The 13,377-nt window shown below is 38.1% G+C and overlaps 1 protein-coding gene across 2 annotated transcripts in view; it reads left to right on the top strand.

Annotated features, from left to right (window-relative positions):
* The window catches only part of RFTN1 (raftlin, lipid raft linker 1), a 95,661-nt gene that overhangs the window by 63,282 nt on the left and 19,002 nt on the right, over positions 1–13,377 (top strand). For both annotated transcript variants that reach the window (XM_052695612.1, XM_052695613.1), the window contains exons 5-6: positions 2,037–2,454; positions 5,718–5,921. In XM_052695612.1, coding sequence (XP_052551572.1) covers positions 2,037–2,454; positions 5,718–5,921 — 622 coding nt within the window. The remainder of the gene's footprint in view (positions 1–2,036; positions 2,455–5,717; positions 5,922–13,377) is intronic.

The following is a 13,377-nucleotide window of genomic DNA, read 5'->3' as shown; positions in this document are numbered from 1 at the left end:
CCTCTGGACCCTTTTCAATTCCCATCCTCTCTCTTTGGAGAACAAGAGCCTCCAAAGGAAAACCTCAGTTTCAGGTATTCCTTAGAACACACACGTTTTCTTTACGTGTGCAAAGACCGTGTAACGTTGTTCCAATAGCTGTGAAAACTGTTCTCATCCAAATCACTGCGTGGGAGAACCTGCTGTGGGTTGACAAGCAGTGTTCCAGGACCAGTAATGTTACTACATATGTACTATCCTCACACTCTTAAGAGTTGCGTGCAAGATAAATTTCTATAATTAGCTGCCCTGCAACCTACCAAACAAATGTAGTGATGTGTGTTTAGATTAGTGGTAACAGATGAACTGAATCTGTAATTCTTTCAATGGCCATATGAAAAATATTTGTGAAATTGTAATAGGGATTAGGGAACTTTAAGCATATGATGAATACATCTATTGCTGACATTCACAGGAACCTTTCTGAGCAAGGCCATTACGTTCCAGCTTTCTTTGTAGCCAAACATACATGTGATCAGGATACTGCTGGCAGTAGTCTTATATGGAGGCTCCTGTTCCGGTTTTAGCTATGAGCTTTTGTTAAGGCAGCAGCTCACATTTGTCAGGTCCAGCACCTGTGAAGGATGTTGCCTTTGCTTCCTGAACAGCTCTGTTAAATTCCTGCCATCACAAAATTAAGAGTTAATTTAACATGGAAAGTACAACTTTGGTTTGAAAGAGGAAGTTCTTGTTGATCAGGTATCATCTGTACATTTGTATGTTTAGAACAGTACCACATTAGCAGGAAGTAGATGATTCATTTTAATAAAGGTAATTCTGAGTAGGGAAGATGCAGAAACAAACTTCCTCTTAAAAAAAAATATTCTTGTTTATTCTGTTCCATCTCTTGTGCTTTCAAACTGGAGGTGCATGTAACATTCAGTATTTCATTTGCTACTGGAAAAAAAAGCCTTAACTGCTTCATGTAAGTTCATATAGATTGAACCTCAGAGAACACTTAAGATAATTTAACACCCTGGAATGACACGGTATGCGCAGGAATTTAAATTATTTCTCCATTCCTAACCCATTTATTTTTGAAATATTTATGCATGTTTAGACTTTATATTATACAAAGTGTACACAGTACATGGAAACCTTTCCTTTTCTGGTAAAGATTTTGATAAATGAATCCTCACACATTTTCACACAGGTCTGGCCACTCTGTTCCAGGAGTGTGATACTAAAATCTCTTGGAAAGGGCTCCATAGTGCTGAGTCTTTGCATTAGATTTCTCTTTCTGCTTCCTCTCAAGCTTTCCTTAGTTAATTCCTGCTTTATCTGTTTATCACTACGACTCACCCTCTGTTTTTTTTTTTCCTCTGAATCTTTTGTGATCTGATTCCTTCATGTTCTTCCTTCACCTAAAACATAAAGGATTAATAATGCAATCCCTTTGTTTTCATTCTTCTTTGCTCTTCTCATAACTGTTCTTTGGAGTTCTGTGTCTCCCCAAGTACAGTGTATTAAAATAACTTTGCTTTTATGTACTCATTATGTGAAAGCCTGCCATTTGTGTCTGAATCCAAAATAGGAAAAACAACAACTGTTGTTATGATGGTGCATATTACAGAGAGAATTAATAACCTTTTCCTTGCATAAATGTCATAATCACGTGCCTAATACAGCAGAAGGTGTAATATTGAGTGACTGCATAAGATTGAAACTAAAACTTCATGTGAGTAATACCACCTCTGGTAATTCAGAATAAATGGTTCAGACAAAGGCTTTTTGAAGAAATACGTGGGCATTTTCTTTCCTCTGTGTGTGTGCACATGTGCATGCAATTTCACATTACTGCAGACAATTTAAGGGACTTTTCATCCTGCCTCACTAGAATTTAACTTTTTATGTAAATGTAGCATGGCAATTTCCTCTGGTAGTGGACAAATGTAGCAAAATGACATACTATAGCTCCCTTGAAGGGTGTTATTTCCTGTATTTCTATTTAGCTAAGACAGCTTGAAGGTTAAAATGTAATCTTCTTTGACTTGTAGATTCAAGATGCAGCAAGTCAAGGCTTGAAATTTGTTGGAATTATACCTCAGTACCATTCCCAAAAGAACTGCCTTGTCAGCTCCTCTCTGACACCTGCCAGTAACAACTCTGTGCAATCCAGAGATAATAAAAACGTTTCAAATTGCCCTGAGGATCACGCTTCACTGGATGGCGAGAAAATAGATGGCATTAATGGATGCAGTACTCCAGCACCAGGTGAGGGGAATGCTGACCAATGTGCCACATCCAGGGAAGGGAGGAAGGGTGAAGGACAAGCTGCTGAGGAGTCCAATTGCAAATCTGCAAAGGGCAGTGAAGAACAACACGAGCACCCAGGTGGGAGAGAAGCGCCAGACACACAGAATGGAATTGCAGAGAATGAAACGCCAGCACGATGCTCAAAACCACTTACTGACAGTAAGTATTGCTGTGACCTCTAATACATAAAAGCCAATTATGTTTCCTGCTCCTTCAGGGGTACAGGCGAGGAGAGGAACTTACCTCTGTGATAGCAAAGAATGGGTGCAGCAAATGCACCACGTAACCCAATTTCAGCATAGTTACACAGTTTACAGCGACTGAGTGTAAGTCAGGTGGCAGCTGAAGAGCTGATATAACTAGGTACAGCTGTGTTATGGGCTGTTCCTGTGCCTGAGTGTAAAGACTTATTTTCCCTGCTGTTCTGCTGAAATCGTTCATTTCTGTATTTGTTGTAATACTTGATATTTATATCAAGTATATCCAGAAATTGTTGTTTAAAATAGGACATAGGCCAGAGTAGCTTAGAAAATCATAAGTCATCAGAAAAAAAGATTCTTACCCCATTTTCAGTTTTAAATCTTCAAATACCTTTATTTCCTCTGCTTGCCTACACCCTAGACGATACGGTGTACACTTATTTCTCTCACTGCTTTGCTTACTTTCCTTACAAGTTATAAATCTATGTAAGGAAATTCCATCCACATTCCTTTGAGCTGGTGCCGTCCTTGACTTTAATTTATCACCATTCTTTATATTTTACGTAGATTCAGTCACACACTCTTGGCCCTTTGGGGATTTTGTAATGTAAGACTGAGAATGACTTTGCATTCTTGGACTATTTGGACTTGGACTATTGTCTTGGTTTCCATTGCATTTCTGTGTAATTAGGTTTTTGTCGTCAGATTTGTATCATTCTCAAATAACTTTTCATTATGCTTTTTCAGTTTTTGTTGGGCAAGGAGGCATCTGGATTAGGTCAAAGCATTTCTATTAGCTGAATCATTTCTTCCATGTTATTCTAGAATCTCATACATTATAGAAGCCCTCTAAGTTTTATAGTTCTAAATTAGATATCTCTGTCTCAAACCAGACCAGTACTTTCTGTTTTCATGTGTGCTGTCCTTGAGAGAGTTAACATAGCTATTATCTTTTTGATGATGGAAATCTTCTGTTGCAAGTAACTATGTTCTTAGTATTTCTGCATAATATAAGGCTGATCACCTGAAATCTTCCTTAATATTTATCTAAAACAGCACAGGATTTTATTACAGCTGCAGTTTTGCCAGATAAGGGGTTTTATTTTTAAAAAGTGTGTTTAGTTTCCGTATTTATCTTTTATTTCTGAGTGTTTTTCTCCTCTATTTACTTCTAGTGCATTTTTCTTTCTTGGTGAATGAAGCAGATGCTTTCTGAGATGGCACTTTTTTGTGACAGAAAATGAAGTAGCTCACTTACAGTAGGATTTCCCATATCTATTGCCTGTGCAACATTGCTGATTTCTGTATTACTCTTGTATGGCTTTTTATTATTAGAGCGCTCACTTTTCCTCTCATGGAAAATGTATTTCAGTCTTTGGCATCATTCTGCATCCTTCCTTGAGAGCATGAAGGTAGAAAGTACCAGGTGTTTTTGTTTCTTTTTTTCATGTTACACTACTTGTTCCATAGGAAGTGATCTTTCTTAAGCTCTTTCTTCCCTGCTTTAAACTTTTTTCCATTTGTGGAATCTTAATTTTGTTCAATTTAGGTTTAACGCTTTTCAGGTGTTATTTTTGTGATATTTTGTTGTTCAGTATTTTGTAATGCTCATCTACTTCGCCCTTTATTAAAGGGCTCTCAAAACACTGTTAAAAATGCTTTGCCTGTAAACAAGGCACACGTACTGCAAGTGCACTGTTATTTAGAAGTAAACTGGAGGTGTCTTTGTCCAAGCTTGAGCAGACAGGCTGCCTGGTGAAAGCTGTTGGCTGTAATAATTTGAACAGTGGTTAGGACCAGTGTAATGACGATTACAAAACCAGGTCAGACGCTGAAAGATTCCCACACATATTTAAATGAACATTTTTAGCAGCCCAATGTCAAATCCAAATCATCTTCCCCCTCTGGATTTCCAGTTCCATGGTGTGCTGTTTTTAGTGTGATGTCTTCATACACACCAGAAAGATCTCCAACATGAATCTGTTTTGGGAGTCAGGATCAAAATGGACGTAGAATTTTTCTGTGTATCCTCTTTTAAGTTAGGATAATTATCATTTTGTTTTTTCTAGTTAAGTGGTAAACTGCCAGAAGATTTGTGGTAATTACTCCCTTTTGGTCTGTTTTAACCATTGTTCACATCTGAGATCATTAAGTCTCTTTCGAATGTTTGGTTATATAGCAAGCTTCCTGGTCTCTTCTTCAAGTGCTGCCAGCCTGCTCCTGATCTGCTTTCTAACATCTTTTTCATTTTACACACTTTGTGCTCAGGGACATTTCTGTTAGAGAGCAGTCTTAACATTTCCCGTGACATTACTTTCTTTAATACTTGAGATTACAATATAATAACTTGGAAACATGAGGAGCTTGCTGGGTGAATAGATTTAATCAAAGGTTTTTGCTTTTTATGTTTATTTGAAGAGATTTTTTTTGGCTCTTGGAAGTCAATATTCAATCTGCACTTAAATTTACTTCCAGCTTCAGAGCTGTGAAACCCCAGCTTTGCTGTCAGCAGTGACTTTTTGTAATGACAAGAGGAGATACAGAACAGATTCTAGTCTCATTTTTGAGACCATGAACAGTGCTGCTTTCGTTATTCTTTTACTCTTGTGTCTGTGTCTCACCTTGGCTCAGACCCAGAGTAAATCAACTAACCAGCTAGCATTGTCTCTGTATTTATGATTCATTGCATTCTTTAGATGCATCTGTTGCTTGCTGGTTCCATGCCACTGCGTTATCAAACCAAGTTATTTAATATTTTTGTTTAATGGTCATGATCTATTGAATGCTGCTTCTTCTAGATTTGCAGCAGCATTTGAACTGTCCTCAGTCATACCTCTTTTAAAATGCATTGAGTAGAAAAAATAAAAGTGTTCTGTGTGTTAATGGTTAGTGACTTCTGCAGTACTTAATGCAGTTTGTGGAGTTTAATTGCTTTTGTTACTTGTAGAAGGGTTGCCCATTAGTACTCAAGTATGAATATCTGTAATTTTTTTATCGTCAACAGTGAATCCATTATTAGTAACAAATACTGAAACAACAATCAAAATACTGTGATGGATTTCGAGACCTTACTCTGTTGTGCAGCACAGAAATGTCATAAAAAGAAAAGCATGTCCCAAGTGTTGCATTTGTGTAGTGTGAAAGGCTGTGGGCAAACAGTATTGTTTTAGCTGAAGTATCATAATATGGTTGTTGCATTACTTCATTTTTACTTTTTGGTAGAGACAGAGATCTTCACTCTCTTCAACAAGCCCAAAACTGCACAGAGATGCAGCCAGTACTATACGGTGACTATCCCTATGAGGATCTCCAGGAATGGGCAGACCGTCAACAGCTTGGAAGCGAATTGGCTGGAGCATATGACAGATCACTTCAGGAAAGGAGGCTCATTGGTGAACGCCATCTTCAGCCTTGGAATGGTAAATGGTATGGAAATTACAGAGAGCATATTATGTTGTCATTATTTTCCTTTCTCCGCTAATAGAGGTCATTATCTTTCAAGAGAAGACATTTGGGAGAAGACATTAAACAAGCTTTAATATGATCTTGGGAAATATTTGTTTTAGATCAGCCTTTTTCAGTGAAGTGGAATGAAAGTATACAGATAATATTTTGGCCTTTGTATAAGGCAAGCTGAGATCGTGAGTTGTATTTTATAAACATAATAGAGACATATCTGTAACTGCAGAAATACATAGACTTAATAAACAGTACCAAGTGAACTGAATTGAATTATTAAGATAGTAAAGCACGATACTTAAATTAAAGGTATGACAGTGCGCCAGTTTTATCTGACTAGTGCCTACCCCCAGAGGACATTTCCATCTTGATGGCACAGTATTTTTATCAAATTGCCTTCTCTTTTTGCATGTTGTGAATAAGCACTGAATTCAGCTTAATACTGTAGCCAATCTGTACTGCACTGCTCGCTCCCTTGGTGACTCTGAAGTGAAGCTTGTTGCACAAAAAGAATTATGGTGCATAATAGGGATTTCAGAGACATAACCAAGGGACCATGAGAATAAATCAAGGGAAATACTTAAAAATAAAAATATTGAAGTTATAACCATATTAATTTTATTGGAAAATTAGGTGACTAGTTGCTTTTTCAGCAGCCTGAAAGAGAGACTGAAAACCTGGTGGGAAGGCAGGGCCAACTCAGGGAAGCTCAGGGGCAAGCAGTGCACCTGAGTGAGTGGAAGGGCTGGAGCCAGGATCCACCTCTTCACACCTCGTTTAAGAGTTGGCAGTGGAGGTGAGGGTATCTCACTGGAGATCCATGTGTACCTGAGGCCTTCCAAGGGTGCGCAGATTCTTTCCCGTGTTTCTGTGTCCATGGCTGCTGCATTTGAGCATATCCTTACTTGCTGCAGCACAGGGCTTTCGTTGCTGTGCTTTCCATTGCATTACAGTGCTACACTAGTATGCATCAAAATTCTTATTCCTAAATCCTGTGAGTGCTATGAGTGTTTCACCTAGTTTTGGTTTGTTTTTCCAAAAGGATGTGGTAATCCGTAGGCTGGGATCTGCTACTAAATTTATGGGTTTCTGCCGCAGAACTGTAAAACTGCTTCCAGAGCATCTTCTTCCCATTTTGCTGTCAATCAGAGTTCCGTGGCCTGTGATAAAACACAGTTGATTGTGGTGAAAGTCAATTGGGATAACAATTCTGATTTTTCATTTTGCAGCAAGTAGCAAAAATTGAAGGTCTAAAGTTCAGTTGATTGAATGCTTTCATAATACAGCTTCCTGGAAAGCCTTGTAATTGCTAGTTAACTTATTTAAAAACATAGTCAATTACTTTATGTGTATAAATTGCAACTCGTAGAGCCAAATCTAATTGGCTATATAAGGCTTAGTGTTTTCTTTAATAAAAACTGCTTATCAGTGTACTCTAAAATGTTTTAAACACAGCACTTTTCTGTTATTTAAACTTTCAAAGTTCATTTATATAACAGAGGACTGAGGGAAGTTCATGTACTTGGATACCACAATGAGGAGTACCAGATAACTGCCTACAGACACAGATAAAATTCGCATGGAGGATGGCAATAAAGTTTCTACACAAACAGGACAGTTTTATATGAAAGTGTACAGATTCAGGATTAAGTTAAATTAGAGCTTGAAGATGAGCAGTTGATAATCATTTTTGTTATCATTTTGCTGTTACAGGAAATTTTAGTAGTCAGAAAAGCTCTAAATTAAAGTTTTTAAAAGGGCATCAGTACAGTTAAGGTAAACTGTCATGACTGAAACCACGCTGTTAGAAAAATGTATAATAAGAACATCCATAAGGTGATCCCAGTTGTAATTAAATATTTATGATTTAAATCCTAAATTTTTCCTACGCTGCAAAGCGATGGGTATTTTTCAGTCTTATACGAGCCCATATGAAACAACCCAGGAAGGTGGGAAGAAAGAAGAGGCTCAGGGCTTCTTGTTGTTATAGTCTTTTAATGCAACCTGTCCAGCTCTTTATAGCTGATCTCTGTATTCACTGATTAATCCTTTTCCAAATCAAGGTAATATTAGCATATTTTCTTTAATTGGTTATATTAAATTTCTTTGCACTGGGAACTGATTTTTCTCTTTGCATTAAAGTATGAATTCATTACTTTGCTTATTAGACTTAAAAGCAGGGTTATTATCTTCTTCTCTCCCTTGTCCTTGGAATGCCCAATCAAGTGAAAATTTCCAGATTGTTAGCATATATGAATTTTTCTTTCTTCTGCCAACAAATTTAATAATTTGTATGTAAAAGAATTTTAAAATTCACTGATAGCAGCTGTTTCTTTTTGCTCATCATACCAGAAAATAACAAGCAGAAATGTAATAAAATTGCAAATTACACTTCATAAACTGTTGAGAGATACACCATGTATCTTGTCATTACTAATACTCCTTGTAAACCCAGGTGTAACTGATACTGTCTAATGATCTGAAGTGATCGTAGGACTTCACCCATTCGCTCTTCCAGTGAGAAGTAGGGCAAGGTACAAGTTAGTAACAGTGAAAATGGAAAAGATCTAACATGAGATCAGCTTCTTTCTTACAGCAAGCCTTCAGTCAGCAATATGAGAGTAGTTGCGGATGGGAAGGGAGAAAGACTGAAAGCTAAGGTTGTACTTCCATGCCTTAACAGAGTAATTATAAGTTTGGTTGTCTTCAATCATTTTGAAATACAATTCTTTAAACATTTGATATTTGTTTTTCTACTGACTGTGAATTTCTGGGCTTTCAAACTTGCATAAAGCCAGCTGACCATCTATAAAACATTGACAAGACTTTAAGATAAAGCAAGCAAATGAAACAAAAGATGAGTTGCTTGTAAGAGGAAATTAGTTGGGTTTTTGAAGGGCCAAATGGATTAACTCTGTTATATTTGCACTGCTGCTGACAGAAATGAACCAGTGATGCATTGGGCCAATTTTATTCACCTTATCCACAGAGATGGCTGGTATTTTTATCATCCATATGGAATTATTTTCTCTGTGTGTACTCAAGGTGAAAAGGTTCAGAGGGAGAGAGGAATATAAATGTGAAGCAAAGGCCAACATTCAGATCACGTGACATAAAGCCTCAGATATCTTGTTTTCTTTTTGAGAGCAACAGCAACGTAAAGGTTACTTTTCTAGATGAGGGGAATTTGTAGTTCAGACAACACAGTGAAAGTAGTTGCGCACTAGAAGAGCTGTCATGGTAAGGGAAGAAATCTTTTCCCATATACTTCTTGTAAATCAGAAGGAAGAACATCAAAATAGCTTTTTGTCAACAGAGCTACATCAAATATTTATACAACCAGTGAAAATAGCTTTTTTGTGCACAGTGGGATACCTTAATAAAAAAATGCAGTGGTAATAGAACATTTTCAGAGGAGGGACAATGATTGTAACCTTTGTTTGAAGGCTTTTTTTTTTTTTTTTTTTTTAAGAGTGAAGTTATGTTATTTCAAGAGTAAAGACTGCTAAGTCAGAATGGCTTGTTTTACTGCTTTAACTACTGCTTTCTTGCAGGCTAACTAATATTTGGAATTATTAAAGACCATTTAATAGGCTAAGCTAAGTTCTGGTTGATTAATCTTGTTATACAAGAGATTGCCAAAAAGGAATACAACTGCATTAGAATCAGAGAAAAATACTTCATGTGAGAAGCAGTGAAAAATTGAGAGGCCAGTTCACCATCTAAGCTTTGGATGGCTGATCTTTGTAGGTAGGTTAGTTAAGATTCATCCAGATATACAGAGGAATCTGCCTTGCAGGTGTGTCTGCATGTGTTGTTACCAAAAACTGCCATTATAATTGGTGGAGGTCTAGATTTAGACCAATATTGTTTGTGTTGTGATCCACCTTTGTCTCACTTCAGACATATAAAAGAGGTAGGTGCAATGGAGTATGTGATAGCAGACCTCGGAAGGGCAGAAATACTTAGTGACTCCTTTGACTCAGTCTTCATTAGCGTGTTCTCCCAGATATCTGAGTTCAGAGTTGAGATTCAAGAAGGCAGAGGGCCAGCAGGAGTGGATGAAGATCAAGACAGGGATTGCTTTAGTTTCTGAGACTAGATGGTCTGCATCCAGGGATGCTAGGAGAGCTGGCTGATGTGGTAATGAGGCTGCTGTTAATCATCTTTGAAAGGTCGTGGAGATCGGAGGAGTTCTCCAATATCAGAGAAAGACAAAGGTTGCACCCATCTTCTAGAAGACCAAAGGGACAATCCAGGAAACAACAGGGTGATCAGCCACACCTCAGCCCCTGGAAAATTCACTGAGTGAATCCTATTGAAACATGTTTCTGGACACATGGAGGAAACCTGTTGTGAACAGTCAGCATGGATTTAACAAGTAAATCATACTTCACCAAACATGCTACCTTCTGTGATAAAATGATTAGATTGTGGATGAAGGGAAAGCATTGGATGTCATACTGGGTGTCTTCAGGAAGGAAGTTTGACACTGGATCCCACAATATTTTTCAGCCTATAATGAAGGGTGACTAGACAAGTAAAAAAAACTGGTTACATGGCTGCACTTAGAGAATAGTAGTTAGTAGGTCATACTTTACCTGGACTAACAAAAAGAATACCACAGACTTCTGTCCTGGACTGGGTTGTGTTTTAACATCTTTATTGGTGATGCAGAAGAGGTGGGGAGAGGGCTATTATTAAGTTTGAAGACAATATCATATTCAAGGTGCAGTTAATGTGCATCAGGGTTGGGCTGCTGTTTGGACAGGCTGGAATAACAGGCCAGCAGGAGGCTTTTGAAATTCATTGAGGACAGATGTCCTGCTTCTGTGAAGGTGGTGATCCTTGCACACATGCAGGATAGAAACTGCCTGTCTGGTTAGCAGCTCTGTTGAAAAAGCCTTGGCAGTGTTGGTGGGTGCCAAGCTGACCATGAATCAACAATATGCCACAGCCATAGAGAAGGAAAAAAGCCTATCAGTATGTATTGACGAGGGTATTGCCAGTAATTAAAAGAAAGCGATTATCGTCCCTTATTTGGCACTCATTAAGGCTGCCTCTACACGACATATTGTGTCCAGTTTTGGACACTTCCCCACAAGGAGCAAGGAACATGCTTACAAACTGAGGTTGGTTTAGCAGAACATCACTGTCAGGAGCTGGAGCCCTTGTCCTGTGGGACAGCTGGGACTGAAGGAGCTTACGAATAATACGGATATCACCCCTTGGCTGAGCTCTGGGCAGGAGGATGAGAAAGAATGTGTATAAACTGAAATGAGAGGTTGCATATAAGGGAAAATGTTTTCAGTGTAGAAATAGACAAGCTTTGTAAGAGGTTGCTGGTGAAGTTGTGCAGTCTTCATGCTTGGAAATTTTCAAGACACAACTGGATAAAGTCCTGAGCAATCTGCTCTACTTTGCATTGAAACTGATTTGAGCAGGAAACCGAACTGCAGATCCATGCAGCTTATTCCATGATTCTATGAAATTGGGTCCTGTACGAAGTAATGCTTTTATTTTTTTTCCCATCAGTTGTAAAAGAGAGCCTTGGATAACAAATTCAGCTATAGGCATCTCTATCATAAATCTGTACTGTAAGATGATGTGAATCCTGCACGACTATTGCCTAAGTTGCTGCAGACTTTACAACATCTGAGGGACAAAGGTGTTGCAGGTGGACTCAGTTTGTCTGTCCAACTCTTTGCCCTTCCACATCTGTGTGAGAGTTTCCCTAAAATTCCTGCTAATCCTGACACTCTAGCATGGGTTATATGTTCCTTCTCTCCAACTTAAGATGCCTTTAGCTCCCTTTCTGATATTCTGTCTCCTGTTTATTCTTAGCATACCAGATGCTTCACACGGGATTAAATTCATGATCTGATTATTCTTTTCTATTTCTTCCAGTTATTTCTTTCCTTTACCTCCCTTTTCAGCCTGTAAAAGGAAGAATGTGCTGCAAAGGTGTACGAATTGGCAGACATAGTTATGGCATGAAAGTTGAAGAGCTGGTAGAGCGGAGGCTCGGTTATGTTTAAGGGGTGATCTTAATGAGTACCATCAAGCAGTTTATCTTATGGAGTTTTCCACTATTATCACTGTGTTGAACAGACACCAGTATGCAGCAGCTGTCTTTCTCTCATAAGTTTTCCCCTTCTGCTTTTCTCATTTTCTGTCAGGTTCTTTCCTTGCCAAAAAATTAACAGGTTTTAGGATGGACTAGATGTAGCCTTCGACAATAATCATTGTTTAATCATTGTACATTCAACAAGGAGGTGCAGTTAAGTTTATCTACTCCCTGTAGGGTCTCACAAGCTCATCTATTCGTTTCTAAAACATTACATATGTGCCATAATGTTCACATATGTGTAAGCTCTGAACTGTGCAAGTGGAATGCACAGCAGAATGAAACATAAAGGATGATTTATGAGAGAGTGTAAACACACGCATGCTGATTGTGTTTTGATCACTTACTAATTTGCTGGCAAATGTGTGGGCAGAGCTCAAGCTGCAGTTGTGCCAACAGTGTGACAGTGAAATTCATCAGCAGAATTCACGATGCACTAGCAGTAATCTGATTATGTATGAAGCTTGCCTTGGAAATTTAAGATGCCTCTATGGTTGTGATGCATGGGATTCTGCTTTCAGCCCTCAGTGCTGTTCTATGAAACCTGCACGAGAAAAGTAAAGGGCTATTTATATGCTGTGTATCCTAAAATGGATTTGGGTGGAGGTTTGTGTGTTGGAATATGATGTACTGTACAGAAGTTGAATTGGTTCTCACTTTGAAATGTAGAACCTAAGAAGTACCACTTATGAATAAAATATAATAATGAAATCTTGTACCTATGTGTATGTGACAAGCATGTTCTCCCTATGTTTTCTAACTTGTAACCAGCTACTTTAGTGATTTTCTCTATTATTTCGTAACAAAAATGCGTGTTCACCTTACTCAGACCTCTATCTAGAAGACAGGGACTACTGCTTTGTAGTCTAGTTTTTCCTCCTTGGAGCAATGTATAATAATGGCTCACTGTAGTGATGAGTAATCTCCTTCCTTCTTTCTAGTCTAAATGGCAGGAAAGTAATCTGTGGAGACTGTCAGTAGGTAAACAGTGTTTTTCTACTTATTTGAGACTCCTAAAAGAATCTCAAAGAAAGTTGCTATTAAGTGGTTTGCTTCTCAGCTGAACTGGAAAAAAAAATAAATCCAGTTTTATATTAGCAGTGAGTTTTTTGCATCTGCTTATTTATGACTTAGTAGAAACTTCAGCAGAAGAAAGTAGTGGACTATGCAGGTAACAAAGGAATGTGCAAATGCTCTGGAAATATCAGTCTTGCTGTATATGTTTGTAGACAGGAGCCTTCAACTGTAGTAGCTTAGTTTGTTGTGAGCTTTGCATTTCTGAGCAATAAACAGAGT

Source organism: Tympanuchus pallidicinctus, unplaced genomic scaffold (assembly GCF_026119805.1).
Source record: "Tympanuchus pallidicinctus isolate F22 unplaced genomic scaffold, pur_lepc_1.0 scaffold3, whole genome shotgun sequence".
Lineage (NCBI taxonomy): Eukaryota > Metazoa > Chordata > Aves > Galliformes > Phasianidae > Tympanuchus > Tympanuchus pallidicinctus.
Note: the sequence above shows the minus strand (reverse complement) of the source record. Positions and strands in the feature narration are given on the sequence as shown.